Source organism: Eumetopias jubatus, unplaced genomic scaffold (assembly GCF_037043125.1).
Source record: "Eumetopias jubatus isolate StellerSeaLion01/CBP00866 unplaced genomic scaffold, mEumJub1_p1.0 scaffold_10, whole genome shotgun sequence".
NCBI lineage: Eukaryota > Metazoa > Chordata > Mammalia > Carnivora > Otariidae > Eumetopias > Eumetopias jubatus.
The window spans coordinates 67,911,143-67,929,879 of record NW_028274816.1 but is presented as its reverse complement, the minus strand read 5'-3'; the positions used below and the strand labels follow the sequence as shown (position 1 = coordinate 67,929,879).

Here is an 18,737-nt window from a genome sequence, read left to right as displayed (position 1 = left end):
GGCCTGGGGCTCAGCATCCCTGAGTCTCACTCGGGGCCAGCTGCGCTGGGATGGAGGCCTATTCCAGCACTGTGAGGCCGGCCACCAGAAAGGGGGGCACGCAAGCCAGTCCGGCTCCCACTTACCATCTTTGCTCTCCAGCCCAGGTTCCCTCAGGGTGCTGGCAGCCGGAGGCTGGCTCTGGCTGGGACTCTGAGCTGGACTGAGGCTGCTCCCATCAGGCTGGTCCTTGGCCCTCATTTCTTCCTGCCAGAGTGTAGACTTGGTGGTGGGGACCTTCTCAGCACTGGGAATGCTGCTGCTGCTGGTGACAGCCATCTTGGCCGGCCCTGGTTCCTGGGGGGAGAGAGCGGTGTATGCGCAGCCCAGGAGTGCACAGCCTTGGCTGGTACACAGGTCCCGGCTGCCTAGGTGCCTGGCTCCAGGGGACGCCAAGGTCAACTGCACCATGTCAGTGGCCCAGAACCCCCGGGAGGGGAGGCTCAGAACAGAGACATCTTGGTCAGGGTGAACGCTCCACCTGGATGGCACTGTGGCCTTTTCTCTTCTACGGCCCCAGTCAGTACCCCCAAAAGGGCCTGGTCCCACCGGCCTCAGGCCAGGGCTGGCAAATACGCGGGGCAAAGACGTAGGGTTTCTGCTTGGAGCTCCAGTATCAAACACATGCAAGTTCTCCCTGCCGACAAAACCACAGAGCCCAGAGCAGTGGACCAGGCACTAAAGGTGAGATGACAAGTGGCTGGCTCAGAGTCTGTCGTTCCTAGACTTGTAGGTATTTAGGACACGAGTCAGGAAAGACGGGACGGGGTAAAGAAAGAATACACCATTGACATGGCCTGCGGGGTAAACGCAAAGCATGTGCTCATACAGCACCCGTGTCTGGGCCAGCCCTTGGCCTCCACAGCCTCTCCCTTTTGGCCCTAGAAAGCTAAACTGGGACACCCGGGACCCTACGTGAAGGAAAGAGTCATCAGATACAACGCAAACATGCAATCTGCACGCATGCCCTCCCACCTGCTCCCCCATGCAAACTAGACAGCAGCTTGTAGCCCAGATGGGAACAGTGTCCATGCCATCTCTCCCCAGATGAGAACTGGTGCTGCTCTGTGGGAGAAGCATTCAAGCGGGAGGTACTTAGATACAGGCAGTTCAGTTCCAGAGCATGCAGAGGACCTTCACTCAACAGCTCAAACCTAGAGCCCAGACAAAGACAGGACTGGGATCCCCAGCCGCCCCACAGCACTAGCGCACACCCTGGGCCCAAGCCCCCTGCCTGGCCCAAGGCCCTGGGTGCCAGCTGCAGAGGGCACTGCCAGCAAGATGGCTTTGGAGCCTCTCAAAAGTCAGACACGTCCTAGCTGTCTTCCCCAAAACATGGAGGATAACATACAAATGCCCACCTTCCACTCCCATCCTGGTGGCCCAACCTCATTTTTATTTTCTTTTTAAAGATTTTATTTATTTATTTGAGAGAGAGAGAGAGCACATGAGAGGAGGGAGGGTCAGAGGGAGAAGCAGACTCCCCGCTGAGCAGGGAGCCCGATGCGAGACTCGATCCCGGGACTCCAGGATCATGACCTGAGCCGAAGGCAGTCGCTCAACCAACTGAGCCACCCAGGCGCCCCCAACCTCATTTTTAGAAACCTACCTAAACCCAATTCCGAGCTGGGGCCATTGGCAAGGCTCACAGATGACATGGGTTATGTGTCCGTGCATGCACGCACACAGATCCCGTATTAACCAGCAGGTTCTCTGACAGCCACTGAGCGCGGACTATGTGCTGGGCTCTGGTTCATCACTGCACCATCCTGTCCTCCCCAGCACACCTCGCAGGGGAGGTTGCCTGGGCCGAGAGGACGGTGTTCCCAGGCTTCACAAGGACAGTAAGGGCCAGAGTGGGGGTTCAAGCCTTCCACCACCAGGCACCCTCGGGAGTGCCAGGAGGGTGGGGGAGTGCTTTGGATGGGCAGCCTAAAGGATCCACTGAGAAGCCACAGCACCAGGTATCCCAATGGGAAAAGACAGGCATTTTATCAGGTCCAAAGCTTTCTTTAGCTTTGCAAGGAGTCCAAGGCCTCATGAGACGGGATAAAGACAGGAAGCCTCTTCCCACAGACCCAGGACACACCCGATTGCCCGTATGGTCAGAGCCACCAACAGACCTCGCTCCCAGGCTGGAGAATCCCTACAGCTCTGACCCACCTTGCGAGAAGGGGACTTCCTGGAATAAAATGGCAATGGTTTCACACAGTTTCCCGAGGGCTCCAACAGAACCGGGCTCTAATGATCTAAGGAGAGCCGGCCCCAGGGCCACCTGTCCCTCCAGTCAGTATACTGCCCTCAATCCATGTCCCAGGAATGCTTCCCTCAAGCAGAAGTCACTCTAGGTCCCCCTGCCATGGCCCCTTCCAACAACTGAGTCTTCTGTTCAAAGGCCAGAAGCCAGAGACTGGGCATACTCTGGTGGGCTCAGAGCAGAGCTGGGATTCCTCCAACAGAGCTGAGTGGGGTGACGTAAAGACTGGCCTTGGTCAATCTGTCCCCTCTGTGGAAAACCGGCCGCACCAAGGGCAGATAGAGGTTGCCAGAAAGGGCCAAAGAAGAAGAGGCAGGTGGCTGTGCTTCGGAGGGGAGCAGGCAGCCTTGGCTGCCAGAGCTCTCAGCCCCACGCTGTGGGTGAAGTGCCCACGGCATATGCACACCCCTCTCTGGTGCTTGGATGACTCCCACGGTGAGGGGGTGGGCTGGCAGGGATCCCCAAGAGGCAGAGGAAATTCTAGGCCTGAGATCCAAGGGGCCATGACAGGGAGCTTGGGAAACAAATACATTTCTCAGCACCACATGGCTACAGACCCACCATCTGGCCCTGGGCCTCCCAACCTGTGCAGGCTTGGCTGCATCCGCAGATCCCTCTCCGTGCTCCCCACTTCTGGAGAACTTTTCCCAGAGAATGAGGGCCCTGAATGGCAGCCAAGGTCCATAGGCAGTTCTCTTTGCCTCCTTTGGAGGCTCTGCCTTCTACTGCCTCTATGCCAGGCCTTATCGCGTGAGTGGAGACAGAGGGGCAGTCCGGCGGCAGGAACAAAGGCACGCTGGCTTCCAGGAGAGGGGGTGGGTGGGTGGTACAGGGAAGCCTGATCTCTGGGTAAAGTTGCTTCTCTTCTCCAAAGCAGATGTGTGGTGAGTAAGACTTGGCACAGGCACTATGCGACACTGCCTCTGCTCCCCACACTGTCACCGCTGTGGCTGGGGTTCACAACGACACAGACCAGGGGTGCCCACGGGAGAGGAAGGAGGAAGAAGTGCCAGGTCCCCTACGTGCTAGTCCCTGCAGGGTCGGGATACCTGCACTGCTCAGGGCAGTCAATGCTTCCATGCTATGATGAGGTCTGTGCTATTTATCTGGTTGCTCAGAAAGGGTTTTCAAAGCAGGGAGGAAAGAGGACACAGGGCAGGAAGGCAGGCCCGGGCCAACTGGCCGCTGCAGCCTCTGCATGCGGCATGCTCTCTAGAGGGGGTTTATAGAAAGCCTTCCTTTCTACTTCCCGGGCATAGTAGCTGAGCAGGGGCCCAACGAGAAGGAGGGACAGGACCTGGAGTGGGTGTAGCAGCAGGCACCCAAGCAGAAAACACGACACTGGAGAAGAGGGAGCAACTCACGACACACGTGTGGGCCTGAGAGGAACAGTATACTGGACCAGGAGGGACATTGGTCCTGGCATGCCTCTGCTCACACTGAGGTCTGTTGTTTTACAGGCCGAGAAGTAAGGGCCAAGAGCCTGGGGGCTTGGGGAGACAGGAGGAACCAGCATTCCAGAGCTCCACCTAATGAACCAAGCCTCCCAACCCACACACCTGGCAGGGGAGACACGCGAGCCCTGGCCTTGCCAGAGTCCCAGGTTTGGGGTTTGGGGAGAGGGTGGTAAGATCTCCATCCTTCCTATCCTAGCCATATCCAGAGTGGATATTACCCCTTCTGTCTAGGCATCTCAGTATCAGGAAAAGTCCTTCCTCTTGGGGTGAACAGGGGCTAAACAGCAGCTCCTGGAACCCACACCTCTCAGGCCTCAGAGGTCCTGGCCAGGGCCAGCCCGTCTCCTTGCTGCCTTGGGCTCTGCTGGGACCCCAGCCGCCAGCCTAGAGGCTATCTGCTCACCCTGCAGCCTGATCCGCTTCCTCCCTCAGGGCCTGCTTGGGTCTCTCTCTGATGCTCTTGGAAAACCACTCAGTGACTGTACTCCCCACGGCCGGAACTCCCAACTGCTGGAGACATCCTTGTCCGAGTGGGACCCTGTGGGCTCTGCTGCCTGAGTTGCCGGAGGGCAGGGTACAGCACAGCAATACTTCCCAATCCCCGCTGGTTTTATCTGAGACTCTCTCCGGCCACAGAGGAATGAGGCCAGATACAGGGTCTTGGGTTCCTGCCTCTACAGGGGCCCCGAAGGCTTTTGGCTTCCCTCCCTGCTCCATTTGGGGCACCCAAACACCTTCAGCGTCAGGCTGTGGAAGGGAAGCCTGCCCAGAGATCCCCCACTCCTCTCTGGAGAGACCCTGCATGACCTCATGAGACTGAGTCACAGGGAGATGGGCCCCAGATGAAAGTTCACAGCTTCCAGAAACCAGTGGAATCAAATGTGATGTTCTTGGGAGCAAGGGACAGAAGGAAGAGTCCTGCCAGGCTGACTTCTGCCGGGCACAGAAGGAAAGAGCAGAGCAGGCCGGGACACCTGGGCTCTGAGAGACCCTCAGAGAAGTGGGTGATCTCCCTACCCTGTGATCCCGTGAAGCAGTGAAGCTTGGCCATGGCCAGCAGTATCTGGCGGGAGGGGAGAGGGCAGGCAGGAAGGACACAACCAAATGCCCTGATCTGGGCTGAACGTGTCTACTGTACATGCATTTGCCTGATTTGGAGGCAGGAGCTCTGCTCCAGCACTGCTTCCGAGGCATCACTATAGAAATGCAGAGCTAGCCTAAACGCTGTTATTCTGCCTGGGATTTTTCTCTCAAACTGGGCAGCGTTGGGGGATTTGTGTGTATATCTGCGGTTCGCCAGCAGGAAGCCCTACTTTCAGTCTCCAGGAAGGTCTCTGATTGCATTTTGCTGACTTCTTGCCAGATACACTACTTTCCAGGGGATGCTGGCCTGAGGCTCCCCTTGGGGAGGGTGGACAGAGGGCAAACAATGACCATCAGATGAGAGCAGGCCCAGGGCTGCACTCCATCAGGGCCTGTGGGGGGTGAGGCAGGGCGGCGGCGGCGGGGGGGGGCATGGGTACCCAGGCCAGCACACACCTCCCAGTCCTGCCCAGGCAGACCTCTACCACTCGGTGAAGCAGAGAGCTGCAAGTAAGGACTGCTGAGCCCCAGGGAGGGGGGGGCGCTAAGGTTCTGTCATGGGCTAGCTCCCTGCCAGACTCTGGGCCTTACAAGGTGCCCAAGGGACCCCGATTCCCATCCTGCTCACTCTTGGAGTTGCTGTGAGCTTCAATCAGGCAAGGCAAAGCACTTGGTAACACTGAAGTTTGGAACAGAGAGGAGCATTTGCTGAGCACCCATCAAGGGCTCGGTGCTTCCTTCCATGTGCACAATAATCCTGTAACTAGATCCCAAAACGTGTCTACTGCACATGCACTTGCCTGATTTGGAGGCAGGAGCTCTGCTCCAGCACTGCTTCCAAGGCATCACTATAGAAACGCAGAACTAGTCTAAATGCTGTTATTCTGTAAGGCCCATTCTGTAAAGCAGTTCAAGGAGGCTCAGAAATGTTAATTCAATCCACCGGGGCCCCGGGAGCGTGAGGAGCATGGCAGGAAGGTGCAGAGCCCTTCTGGGTGCCCCGTGTCCCCGCAGACGAGTAGGAGAGTGGCCTTTGGGGAAGGACTGGACCTGGTGGGACCTATCCAAGCCACCTCTCAACTCTGGTCAAATGGGAGTTAGGGCAGGGGCACAAAAGTCAAGGTCTTGCCCGTTTTTTCCATTTATGGTCAAACCCGGAGCAGGAAAAGGATCCGCTGAGAGCTCCTCACTCAGCCAGGACACACTAGACTCCTCCCTGCCTGCACGAGGCTATGCATGTACACAAGCAGCCCCTCCAAGCATGCCCTTTGCTCCCCAGCAGCTAGCAGGACAGCCAGGGAAGGGACACATGCTGGAATACCGCTGCTGGGCGCCGGCTCACTCACTGGAAACCTCCTGGGGCGGCCCCAGAGCATATGAGTAAAGCCACCCTATCCTGTGGAGGGTCCTGCCCTGTGGCTTGGAGACGAGCATGCAGGTTATAGCCCACAGACCGCGGGAGGAAAGGAGAGACCATGCAGGGCTGATGACCACTTCAGCCCCATCTGTATTCTTTTTCTCACCCCTAATTTTAGGCTGGGTTCTGAAGTCTTCTAACCTTCTGGGGAGCTCTCACTTCATCCCAGCTCCACTGATGGGACATGACTTTGCCTACCTGTGGTGTGGGAGGCTCCACCTTCCGCTTCTTCTTTTGGTTCTGCTTATTGGTCCTGGGATAGACCATGAGCATCTCTAGCCATCTGGGGAGAGAAGAGGAGAGAGCACTGGATCAGACCTCTGTGCTCAGGGCCTAGGAACCTTATCGGGTGGTCTAGGCTCCAGGCCCAATGCTTCCTACTTGGGGGCGCCCACCGAGTGGCCAGGTCTCTGGGTAGCTGAGCAGGGCAGAGCATGACCCAGACTTGAGACTGCCACCGCTGGGGAAGTGCCAACAGTGGAGCCCAGGACAAGCACAGGCTGTGCTGGGAGCAGGCCCAGATGCTGACCCCACAATGACCACAGTGCAGGTGGAGAGGGCCCTGTGGCCGGCCCAGGCATGCAGAGTGCTTCACTCTGCTGGAGTGGCAGGCCTGACCACAGGCGTCAGAGTGCAGAGCACATCATGGTTTCCATCACTGACCCCATCTTCAGGGCTTAGACCTGGCTTTAAAATTGTTCTCCCATGGTAGATTTGGCTAATGCACAGATGGGCTGCTACTGGGTATCATTTAGGGCTCTGGAGGCAGGAAACCAGCAGTTGTGCTACCAAAGTTCTCTGCGACGGGTCACTTCCGGAGCTAGACCCATTCATTCACCTCTGGGCCCCACCTGCACACTGAGGGCTCTGGGCACCTTGGCTTTGGGGAAGGTCCAGCAGAGCTGCCCAGGGACCCACTCCAAGGCCCACATGTTGGAAGGTCCACTCCAGACCAGGAGCAGGGAAGGCAGTAGGGGAGCATGGGAAGAGCAGCAGCTGACGGCAGGAGGCCTGATACAGATCTGGCTCTGCCACCCTCTACCCACGACCCTGGGTGGCTTCCTGCCCCTGTGGGCTTCAGTCTCCTCATCTCTGAAACCAGGGGGCAGAGGAAGCCATGACATGTCCACTGCTTGCCTCACTCAAGCTTCATTAACATCTGGGAGGGTTGGATGAGGGGAACAGGAGGAGTGCAAGACAGGAGGGGCCTGGTGGTGAAGGATGCTCTCTGCAGAGGGGAAGGTACTGCAGGAGCCTCTGGTCCCCTTCTCCCCAGAACATGAGGGTCTGTGCTGGGCCTGCTGCCACCCTGGGCCTGGCGGCGGCGGCTGAGCTGCAACGTGGGGCAGAGCCTGCGCGGCCAGCACCCTGGCTGGGGGCTGCGGACACCACCAGCATTCGAGCCTGCATCGGGAGGGAGGGCTCACGTCTTCAGCTCTCAGAGGTGCTTCTTTAATGTGGGGTGGAGGGAGGGAGGTCAGTCACAGTCAGTGACCTTTCTAGGACAGCCTCAGGAGGGTATGCTGGTTGTGCTGTTGCGAGCTGCAGCTGGGGAAGTGGGCTTGGGTGTGGGGATCACAGCATGTGGGCTGAGCCCCACTCAGCTTTGAGCAGGTCATTCAGTATCTGCTGAGAGCACGAACCACTGCCGGCACCACCGAGACCTGAGGCCCAGGTCCTGTGGGTCACTCCTCTGTGGCCCCAAAGAAAGAAAAGAGGCATGACTGTGTCTGCAAGGCTGGCAGATGAGCAGACCCTCAGGGCCTCAGTCGTGTCATCTGAGGAACTCACATGCTTGCGGAGTTAAAAGACTTGCCTTCCAGCCTGCCACAAGGGCTGACACCAGCAAGCTGTGTCTGCAGACGGTCCCTCTTAAGAGCTTTACTGAGGAGAGATTGCTTCACAAAGTCACCTCGTCCTCCGGGGCCTCAGGAGCACGGGGAGTGTGACAGGCAGGTGCACAATGGCCGTGTGCTGCTGTTCGTGGCGACACGGACAAGCAGGCAAAGCGGCAAGCCTGCACGACAGGGCCCCGAGGGAAGAGATCTGCCCCGCCGTTGCACTGCTGACTGAACGGAGCTCGGCGAGCTCCTGCACCGGCCCGAAGACAGCTGGAGACTCGGGGGCTGAGCACAGGCAGGGGCGGGCTGGGGCTGGCCTGGGACAGATGACGGAATGTATCCCCTGCACTCGCATTTCTCACGGAAGCCCAGCAGGAAGCGTATAATGTCATTTGGATGTGTTACCATGTAAAATACACCCAGGGAAGAGAGGCCAGGGGCGAATGTGGACACGGGATCCGTGGAGGAAGTGAGTGCCAGGATATGGTGGAGTGGGGTCCCCAGCTCTGACGGCAGAGCCAGGATGAGTGAGACCGAGGGGGGCAGAACTGAGAGGTAGGGGCACAGAGAAGGGGGAAAGCGCTTCTCCCCCACCCCGCCAACTCCTGCACACATCCCACCTCCTCTAAAAGAGCTGTGCTAAGTTGTGCCCCAAACATCCTGAAGGCCCGTCCTGGCACGAGAGCCCTGAGAAAAGAGAACTGCCAACTCTCTCCGCCCAGCTCTGGGAGAGATGCCTCAGGCAGCCCAGAGGCCTCTCTTCAGAAAAGACTCCAGAAAGAAGTCTGGATGGACTGTCCCCAACTACCCCTGCTCTAAGTCAGCCCAGAGGAAGTTTGTACCTCATTAGGGAGCTGGGTACTTACCCCCACCTCGGGGTCTAAGAGCCCACAGGTAAGATTATCTGGCAAAGGAGCTGTGCCAGGTGGTGAGGACACCAAGGGAGGCATCTGTCCACAAAGGCGCGAGGCAGAGGAGGGAGAGAAGATGGAGGCAGAAGTCTGTACCCAGGGCACACTTACCCCACCTGACTCCCTAAAGGAGGCCTAGTGTACCAGTGGGTGGTGAAGACAAGCTGCTGCTGGGGGCCACTGGAGGGGCTGCAGGGGCCCAGGGACAGGTTGTCATGGTGCAAACCCTGCCTACTGGGCAGGGATGAGCTAGGCCCAGCCCCAGGATGAGGACGGGGGAAAGGGCCGGGTATGCTCCTGAGCCACCGCACAAACCTGGATGGCCCAGCCTACATGCAGGACCCAGAGAACACACCCATCTGGTATCTTGGTCCACCAATGACCTTGTCTACTCAAGCTGCACAGGAAAGGCAGTCCCCCGCCTCTGTACGTGCAGTGACCTTAGGAGAGGGGATCAGGACAAGCGGTCCCCTGGCCTGTGGCAGGTGCCTGATGGTAGGATTTGGGCCACCCGACAGAGGCACCGTCAGCTGTGAGTTTCCTCATGCCATGTGGCAGACCATGACATCACTGACCTGGTCCCCCAGCTCACACATGCCCCAGCCTGTCCTGGGAACCCTGGACACCCCTTCCCATCCCTTGTGCTAATCAGGATCCTCCATGAGACCTAGCTCCCAAGGGGAGGGCTAGCTCTCCCCCAGGGCCTCCCGCAGGGCAGTGGCACCTCGGTACAGGTGTGCCTGCCAGACAGGGCCGCAGCAGCAAGCATGAGCCGGGAGGAGCAAGCAGTTCCGTGCTGTACCTCATGCCTGCAGTCCCTTGTTCAAGGTCCTCGCATTTCCATAGCTTCAGTCTCCCAACTGTAGAATGAGGGGCTCTGTAAAAGCCCTCTCTCTCTATTTTTTTTAAGTTTTATTTTTTAGTAATCTCTACACCCAATGTGGGGCTCGAACCCATGTTCCGGAAATCAAGAGTCCTATGCTTTTCTGACTGAGCCGTCCAGGCTCCCTGAGCCCTCTACACCCCTAAACCATATGGTTCTAGAATTAAGACCAGAGAGAGGGAGAGCCAAAGTGGTCCTGCTGTTCGCCCCTAGGAATTAAAAATGCAAACCTGCCTCTCTCCAAGGAAGAAGGACTCAGGGTGAGCTGGCACCCCCAGCAGAGGGTCCGCTGGTCACTGTGCAGGGCAGCTCTGGCCCTCAGCTCCAGCCTGACAGAGTGGATTTGAACTTCTGAACTCGGCAAAACCTGGGGACCTTCTGACCACTGTTCCTGCTTCCTCACACAGCGAGCAGCCTCGGCCTGAGATCCTGAAGCTCAGCCAGTATTCCAAGTCTTTTTACTTGTTGAAACCAAAAGCCTTCACCTTCTAGTTCCCTCCCCTCTGCACTACAATAATCCGCCCAGTATCCCTAGCTCCGCCCCCCCACTCCCCAATTCACTTTCTCTCAAAGCTTTCTCAGCCTCGAAGGACCAATGGGATTCTCCAAGATCCAGCGCCTGAGCTCCTGGCCGGGTTTGCTGAGCCTGCTCACGACGCACGGACTGTGTGGCTAGGTCACACAGAGCTGGTAACAGGCGCCCCAGGAGCAAGGACTCCTGGAAGGCACACACTGCATGAGCTCAGGAGCACAGAGCTCTGCTCGCCCAGACTGTCAGCTACCTGGAAACTTGGGCCCCCTTCCACCTCCCAGGGCTTCCCCTAAGCCTCCGATCAGGGCATGGCCAGGGCAGGGGTGTGACTCAGAGACTGTCTATTCTTTCCACCTGGACAAAGAAGGGCAGTGCGTACAGCGGACCTGGAGTGAGTGCTGTGTGCAGGCCCTGAGAACGAGGAATGAAACACGGCCCCCGACCGTCAAGGGCCTACTGCTGGCTACAGGAGGCCAGATGTGCACCCAGACACAAAGAGCCACCTGATGGTGCCCAGTGCCTCAGGGGGGCAGGTTTCCTGGAAGGGTGGACATTCAGGCTGACTTTAACAGCCTCAAGGAAGGAGGGGTCATTCCAGACTGAAGGCAGGGTAGCAGTGAAGGCACGGAGCTGGTGGGCAGCCCGGGGATGTGCGGTGACAAGCAGCTCAGTGCTGAGGAACACAAGGGTGGCGGGAGCGAGGCTGGAGGGCTGAGAAGGGGCCTCCTGAGGCCAGCCAAGGAACTTGGACTTGACTCCCAGGTGATGGGGCTTCAGGCAGGAGAGAGGCAAGGTCAGATGGGCTCTGGGGACCGAAACCCTTGTGCTCAAGTGATACACAGGTGGAGGGGTGAGAATGGAGGTGGGGAGACCAATGAGAGGCTGAAGGAGGCCGAGGCAGCCCTGGAAGTGGGGCAGCGCCAGCAGAGGGAGGCCCCCAGGGAAATGGGACATGGGGAGAGTTATGTGCATGTGGGGATGACGGAAAGACAGGTGGAGGGTGAGGCCAGTTTCTGGTGTGGTGATTGGGCACATGGTGGCGCTGTGAAGAGAGAGAGGGACTCAGAAGAGGGGACACGCTTGGGGAAGAAAGTGATGGCGATATTGCCCAATTTGTGCCAAAAGGAACTGGTCCAAGAACCTGCTGGTAGGCAGGGGTGCCTCCTCCCAAAATGCCCAGGGCAGACTCACCCACTGATGATCTCCTTGGTTTCTGCCCGGATGAAATGCTCCTTCTCAGGGGTCAGAATGCACAGGGAGAACTTCTGGCCTGTCCGGCCCTCCCCATCCACCACGTCTGTGCACTGGTTCATGTTGATGGTGCCCTGAGGCAGGGTTGTGGGCTGCAAGAAGAAGACGGGGCAGGGAGTTACGCAGAGGCCAGCACTCATGGGCCAGAGTAAGGCAGCATGGACGGTCCCCATATCCCCAGGCCCTCCCGGCCCTTGTCCCTTCAACAGGCACCTGAACCTCTTGCAGCTGTGTGGATCCCCAATTACAACAGAGGCAAAGGGTGGTGCTCTGCTTCACCCCCACCCTCATGGCCCCACTTCCTCCCTACCCATCCCAGGGAGGAGAGGTGACAGGCCTGCTCTTCTCGGAGGACACCCAGCTGGACATTCCTTCCTAGCTGGAGAACAAGATCCCAGCTGGTACTGGGGGAAGGGAGAGAGACAGGAAGGGGACAGCTCCGTAAGGACAGCTGGGAGAACAGAGGCAGCCAAGAGTCTGGTCTCACAGGGGTTACTGATCCAAGAGAGCAGTGAGAAAAAGCTCCAGAGGAGATGGTTCCAAAATAGCAAGGTTATTTTTAGAGGCAAGGAGGGAGCCGGAGAGAAGCCACATCCTGAAAGGCGGGCTGTGGGGCTGGCAGGCTGGAGCCACACATATATCATCAATGCTTTAAAGGTAGGCCAAGCCTGCTCGGGGCAGGTGACCCCCCCGCCACCTTCCAGGACTGCCCGTGAGGCTGCCTGGCCAGCGCCGAAACAACAAATAATAGCTTTTTTCCTTTTCTGACACCGTTAAGACACTGAAATGAGGAAAAGAACACCAAGAACAAGCAAAGAAGGCATTAAGAGATTCCTACTGGGGTGAGGGTCAGCAAGGAGAACCTTCCTAAAGATGATCTGTTAGCCCTGCATCCTCTGGCCTCTCACCCTCCCCCCAAACAGGAAGCACTTTTGGGCGGGAAATGAGGCTCCATGGCTGTCACCATACCAAGGGCAAAGAGCTCCTGGCCTGGAGTCAGGCAAGGCACTACCTTAATGCGCCTTTCTGGTGGCTCTCACAGGGAGGAAAGCCTTGGCCAGGACCCCCGGTGGTGTGGGGCATGAGGTGTGGAGGCTGCCCCCACTTTCGGGGCAGCTGCCAGCTTCCGTACTGAGCGCCCCCCAAGGACTCGGCGCTTCCTTAGTTGGGTTCCTGACGAAACAGCAGGAGGAGAAAAAGCGAATGGTGGCCAGCTAGGGTTCCTTTATCAGGTGCCTCCCTCCTAAAGCTCTGAGGGTAGGTCCTACTCCTGTCCAGCTGCAAGCTCCCTGTTGCCAGGCATGGGGAAGAGGCCTGGTCTGAAGGTCAGGATGCTGGGTCCGGTGTGGATGCCAAGCTCAGACCAACTATACCCGCTCCTGGAAACCCTTCTTCATCTGTCAAACGAGAGGAAGCGGGAAGCTCCTGGACCCCCTCCAGCTTGAGCGCATATGAGCTTCCTGGTACTTTCCAGGCCAACCCACCAGCATTTCTGACGCACTGCCAGCTCCCTCCTCATCTGCTGGTACCCAGCTACAGAAGCCAGACCAGAGGAGCGCTGCGTTCCAGAGCCCTCACCCAGCACAGCTGCCGGCTCTCTGGTGCACTGGAGGGGGAAGAAGTAAGGTTCCCAGCTCTGAGAAGCCTTTCCTTATGGACTATCTGGGCTCAGCTCAGAATGGAGGTGGCAGGGCAGGAGAGCCAGCTGTGAGCTCACAGGGAGGCCTCTGACTTCAGGTGGGGACCGGAGGAAGGACCACAGTCCCACTTCTGACGGTGGGCCACATGCATACTAAGACCAGTGCTCTTCCTAGTACAGCAGCCCTGTAGTATCTCTCCCGGGCCCTCCTGGAGAGTCCTCGAGCTGGGGGGCGGGGGGGGGGGGCTTGGTGGGTTATCCTACGACCAACCAAGGGGGTTCTTCAGGAGCAGTGAGCAAGGGAGGAGGCCTGGGACCCGTGCACTGGTCTTCTGGCTGGAGAGACCCATAAGCATGTAGGGGTTGAGTCCCCCTCTCCAGATGAGCGCTGCAGTTTCAAGAGCGCACCCCTCCAACCCAGGGCAGGGCCCGCAGGATCCTTCTAGGCTTCCCCACCCCGCCTTGTTCCAGTTTCAGCCCCTCCACTCTTCAGGATTTCTAATCCCAGCTCTTCTCTGATGTCATGCCACTGCCCCATCTGAACCCTCTTTGGGCAAACTAGGGGTGGTGACTTCTGCTCTCTCAGCTCAGCCTACCCCACGCAGCAGCACACGCTCCCTGTTGGTACTGACAAGGCTCATGGATTCTCTGGGGTGGGTCCTCTGGTAAATGAAACAAGGACACTGATGCTGTGGACCACCGTGAGGATTAGGGCCATGAGCAGGACCACAGAGCCGAGAGGGGAGAGGAGACAGCAGAGGAGCTTTTCCAAGGTGACTTTTCCTCCTGTGTCCTTGATGCAACCTCCTCCCCCATGCTTGGACTCATGGGTGTCACAGCTGCCAGTGTAAGCCCACCTGTGACACATGGATGCGTGGACACGATAAGTTATCTACCTGTGCCACTGTGCCAACGCCTTATAAACTATAACACACACAAAGGAAAGCTAAACGGGGACAATAAAACACACCAACAGAGGTTGTAATACTTTCTTCTCACTATACTCTCTAGTGGGCCATCTGAAGGCACGTGCTCGTCTTTAGAAACTACTGTTCCAGGGTTCGGGGTCATGAACCTGCTCACCATTCCCTCAGGCACAGTAACTGTGTTTGCCGGACACATGGAAACCAGCTACTGACGAGATTTCCCAGCTAACCCTGCAGCTGAACGCCGTCATGGGACCTAGTCACCAACCATGCCCTAAGACTTCCGACAATCTCTGTGGACCTCAGTTTTTTATGTGTGCAAAATGAGGTCCCTACCTCCTTCCAGAAGAGCTTTAAAAAAGGCAAAGACCTAACAGCTGCATGAAATGACCACTTATTTACTACCTGTGTGTCACCCTCTTTCATGCCTCCTTAAACATTACTCACGAGGCGGGCATTAGCTAATCCCGTTACATATGAGGAAAAAAGGGAGCAGAGTCGACGGCGGTCAGAAAAGAAGGGAGAACCGGAAAACTAACCCAGGTTGGCACTTGGCAAGCACTGTGCAAACAGTTCCTCCTCAGCCTCAAAAGTGCCACGTGCGGGAAGAGGCCCCACCAGTGCCAGCGCCGCCTGCCACCAAGCGGCTCACTGTCCTAGGTGGGCACTGAAGGCCAGGCCCCGGCCAGTGCGTCCTCTCATGACTACTCCCGCACCCCTCTGAGGCTGCCGACACCGCCACGCCACCCCCACTCGCCCCTTGACTAGTCGGCACTCAGCCACAGCTCTTGCACCCAGAGCCCGGGCAGATTCAACCGAGGGCCCAGCCGTGGCCCTCCCCACCTCAGGGCAGGAGCAGGCCGTACCCATCTGCATTCTCAGCACGGAGGAGAGAAGAGATCTTTGACAACCCAACTCCTGACTAGGCCAGACCCTGCGCTTGGAGAGCGAGGGCAGATATCTAGGCTGCAATCCAACTCCAGCCAGAGGGAACCCCTCAGCCCAATACCGTCAGCAGGGAGGCCGGCTCCATCTGACACGCTCCCTGCTCTCATTCTGCACCTCCAGAGGTTAGCAATCCAGGACTCCTACCAGGCTGAGTGGCACCTAGTTTTGCTTGATTCCAAAAAAGGGATGGCTGTCTGCAGGCCACCCAACTCTGTTATGTTGCCAAGTTATGGGTTAAGTCCTCAGCCAGCAATGTCACCAGACGGCCCTCTAGCCTTCTGGGGGTCTCCAGTCCTCTTCTGGTCTCCACACCACACCTGCTAAGACGGTAGGGCTGCACTGGTGTCAACGAATCCCAAGGCCGAAGACTAAGGGCTAAGACGAGGACTAAGACAAGGGCCTCTCTCCAGGGATGTCACCACGTGCTGCTGAGAACCCAGCCCTCCCGTCATCTGCCCACTGGCCCACAAAAGGCCAAGGGAACCTTTGCCCACTGCAGGTGGCCACCTGTCAGAGGTTTGCTTCAGAAGATCCTCCCACAGCAGCCTCACCACCTGGACAACCTCCAGCCCCATCCCTGGACCAAGCAGGTGCACTGTAGGGAAAACAGGTAGCCTCCACTTCTTGTTGGATCCGGGAAGTTTGGGAAGGTGAGCTTCTACGAGCCACGGAGAAAGAAGAGGGAAGTAAGCCAGAAGGACCAAGAGGGGCCATTTCGAGCTATCGGGGGCCTCCCTCCAGGCAGCTGGGCTTCTACTACCAGAGCCCAGGCAAGACTGGGATAGAATGGAAATACTCCATCTTATGCCCCACTTCTCCAATCAGATGGGAGAACAGAGACCCACAGAAACAAAGGCTTTCCCCCAGCGCAAAGAGGTGCTCACAAAATCTCAAGGTCAAAAGTGCCTTTCAACGTGAAGGCCAACCCAGTGCACTGCAGGTCCTGCAACAGTTTGTGTATTTCAAACCTATCTGCCCACGACTGACAGAGAACCACGCATTCCGCGCTGGGAAGGACAGGTGTATGGGCACGTACACACACACAGAATGAAAAATTAGGGAACGCTTTTACTCCGTGTCCTGTGTTCTGTATTATCGCTCCATCACACTCCCCACGACCCACCTGAGGAGGAGGAGAAGCAGTGCTACTTGGTGTCAGCAGTCAGCCAGCACCTCTGCACACGGCCACAAGTAGGGGTGAGTATGCTCCAGGTAGGACGAGAAGACTCTCCCTTGCAGCGGGAGCCACTGTAGCAAGAATAATCCTAACCGTCTTCTACGGTCAGGCACGGCTCCGGAGAAGTACTTATAGGTTCACCCTGACGACAGCCTCAGGAGGAAGGCACTCCGACGGGCTTGCAAGTGGGGCTCAGAGTGGTAAAGGGACCTGGAACCCAGTGGGGTCACCCAGGTCAAGTGTGGCCCCGGGTGACTGCAGGACCTGTTGATGGGCAAGCTCAGACAGGGCCTACGCAGGAACATGATCTCCCCTGCCCTCCCCAGAGGGGAGGATAATGGCTCCCATAAGCTCCCGGACAGAGGCCTGCCGGGCAGCCACGCTGGAGGCTTGGTTAGGCCACCTGAGCCAGGCCCAGGGAGAGACCACATACATCCTTTCTTGGGGATTAAGGAGGTTAGACTGGAATTTCCTACGGCAGGAAGGTGGCCCTTGGGGAGCTTTGCTGGGTGAGTACTGCACCCCATCTCGGGCACCCCTGGAACCCCATGCCCTGACAGGAACACGTGCTGGTCACGATCACAGAGACTGTCTCTGGCTCTTCCTGCTACTACCAAACTGCTCACAGAGTCCCGAGTCTAACAAATCAGGAGTCCCTCTCTCGAGAGGTGGACACCACATGCCATCCAGGTGTAGAGCAGGCCACCTGATTCTCTGCCCTCCAAGGCCACAGTACTCCCCAGTGAGCAGCTCCCTTTAGACAGATACCCTCAGAGTCCAAGTTCGCAGAGAAAACTTGGAAAGACCCATGGAAAAGGAAGTCTTGAGACATATCCACGAAACCACCCAGAATCGGAGTGAGCAAAAGCCCCTGCTAGCCCCTCTGGCGGCTCAGAGAAGCCTTCCTCCAACCTCAGCGGGAGCCTCAGGGCAGCGGGGGATGGACAAGAAGCTGCCATAGATGTCCGCCAGGCAGAACTTCTTTCCTCTCATTCCTTGCACAGGACGAAGCCAGCAAAGTCCCCTGCCCAGGCGTGTGGTCAGCCTCCCTTGGATCCTACAGTCCTTGTGGTTTACTGGGCAGTTTCACACCCATCCCCTACACCAGAGCCGCTAGCCGCACAGGTCTGTGTCTGTGATCTCACATGGCCTCATCTGGAGGAAGCTGTGATTCCGCACCCCTTCCTGCCCTTTAGGACTCCAACATGAACCCTAACTGCTGCAGCTCTGCCCGCAGGAGAAGGCTGGGCCAGCCATGCTGGGGGCTACGGTGTGGAGAACCTGTCACCTGTGGACCCATCACCCCAGGGCGGGGGAGCCAAACATGACTGCGCTCCCAGCCCCTTCTTCCCCACAAAGGCTCAAAGATCTAATGTAGCCTCTGGGCTTTACGTTTCCAGAGCCCACGAGCCAAGGGCACACCACCCTCAGAACAGAATCCTAGCTCTGCCAATCACCATGTAAGTCACCTTGGGCAAGCTGCAAAGTTTAAGCTTCAGCTTCTACAAGGGTAAAATGGGAGGAACAATATCCTTTACTTCAAATGCAAAATGGAGCAGCTGCTATGGACAACAGTCTGGAGGCTCCTCAAAAAGTTAAACATGGAGTTATCATAGGACTCAGCAATTCTGCTCCTAGGTTTACACCCCAAAGAACTGAAAAGAGGTGTTTGAACAAAACTTGTGCACAAATGTTTGTAGCAGCACTATTCACAATGGCCAAAAGGTAGAAACAGCCTAAATGTCCACCAATGGATGCATGGATGGCACTCAGTCAGTTGAGAGCCCAGCTCGCAGCTTTGGCTCAGGTCGTGATCTCAGGGTCATGGGACAGAGCCCGGCGTTGGGCTCCATCACTCAGCGGGGACTCTGCTTGAGATTCTTTCTCCTTCCCCTCTGCACCCCCGCCTCGCGCTCTCTCCCTAAAATAAATAAATCTTTAAAAAAAAATGGACGCATGGATAAACAAAATGTGGTCTTAGCCATACAACAGAATGGTATTCGGCCGTAAGAAGAATGAAACACTGACACACACTTTCAACGAAGATGAAAACATGACGCTAAGTGAAAGAAGCCAGAGACAAAAGGACAAACATTGTATGATTCAGTTTTGATGAAATATCCAGAATGGCAAATTCACAGAGACAGAGAGCAGATTAATGGTTGCTAGGGGATGAGTGGGCAAGTGGGGAATGAGGAGTGACTGCTTAATGGGTATGAGATTTCCATTTGGAATGATGAGAAAGTTCTGGAACTAGACAGTGGTGATGATTGCACAACATTACAAATGTACTAAATGCCCCTGAATTGTACCCTTTAAAGTGGTTAACACAGCAGTTTTTTGGTTATGTATATTTTACCACAATAAAAGAAATCC

The 18,737-nt window shown here is 57.0% G+C and overlaps 1 protein-coding gene across 4 annotated transcripts in view; it reads right to left on the bottom strand.

Moving 5' to 3' along the window:
- The window catches only part of MPRIP (myosin phosphatase Rho interacting protein), a 146,588-nt gene that overhangs the window by 53,816 nt on the left and 74,035 nt on the right, over window positions 1–18,737 (bottom strand). For all 4 annotated transcript variants that reach the window (XM_028089463.2, XM_028089461.2, XM_028089464.2 and 1 more), the window contains exons 4-6: window positions 11,612–11,763; window positions 6,452–6,536; window positions 126–336 (exon numbers count right to left, since the gene is read on the bottom strand). In XM_028089463.2, coding sequence (XP_027945264.1) covers window positions 126–336; window positions 6,452–6,536; window positions 11,612–11,763 — 448 coding nt within the window. The remainder of the gene's footprint in view (window positions 1–125; window positions 337–6,451; window positions 6,537–11,611; window positions 11,764–18,737) is intronic.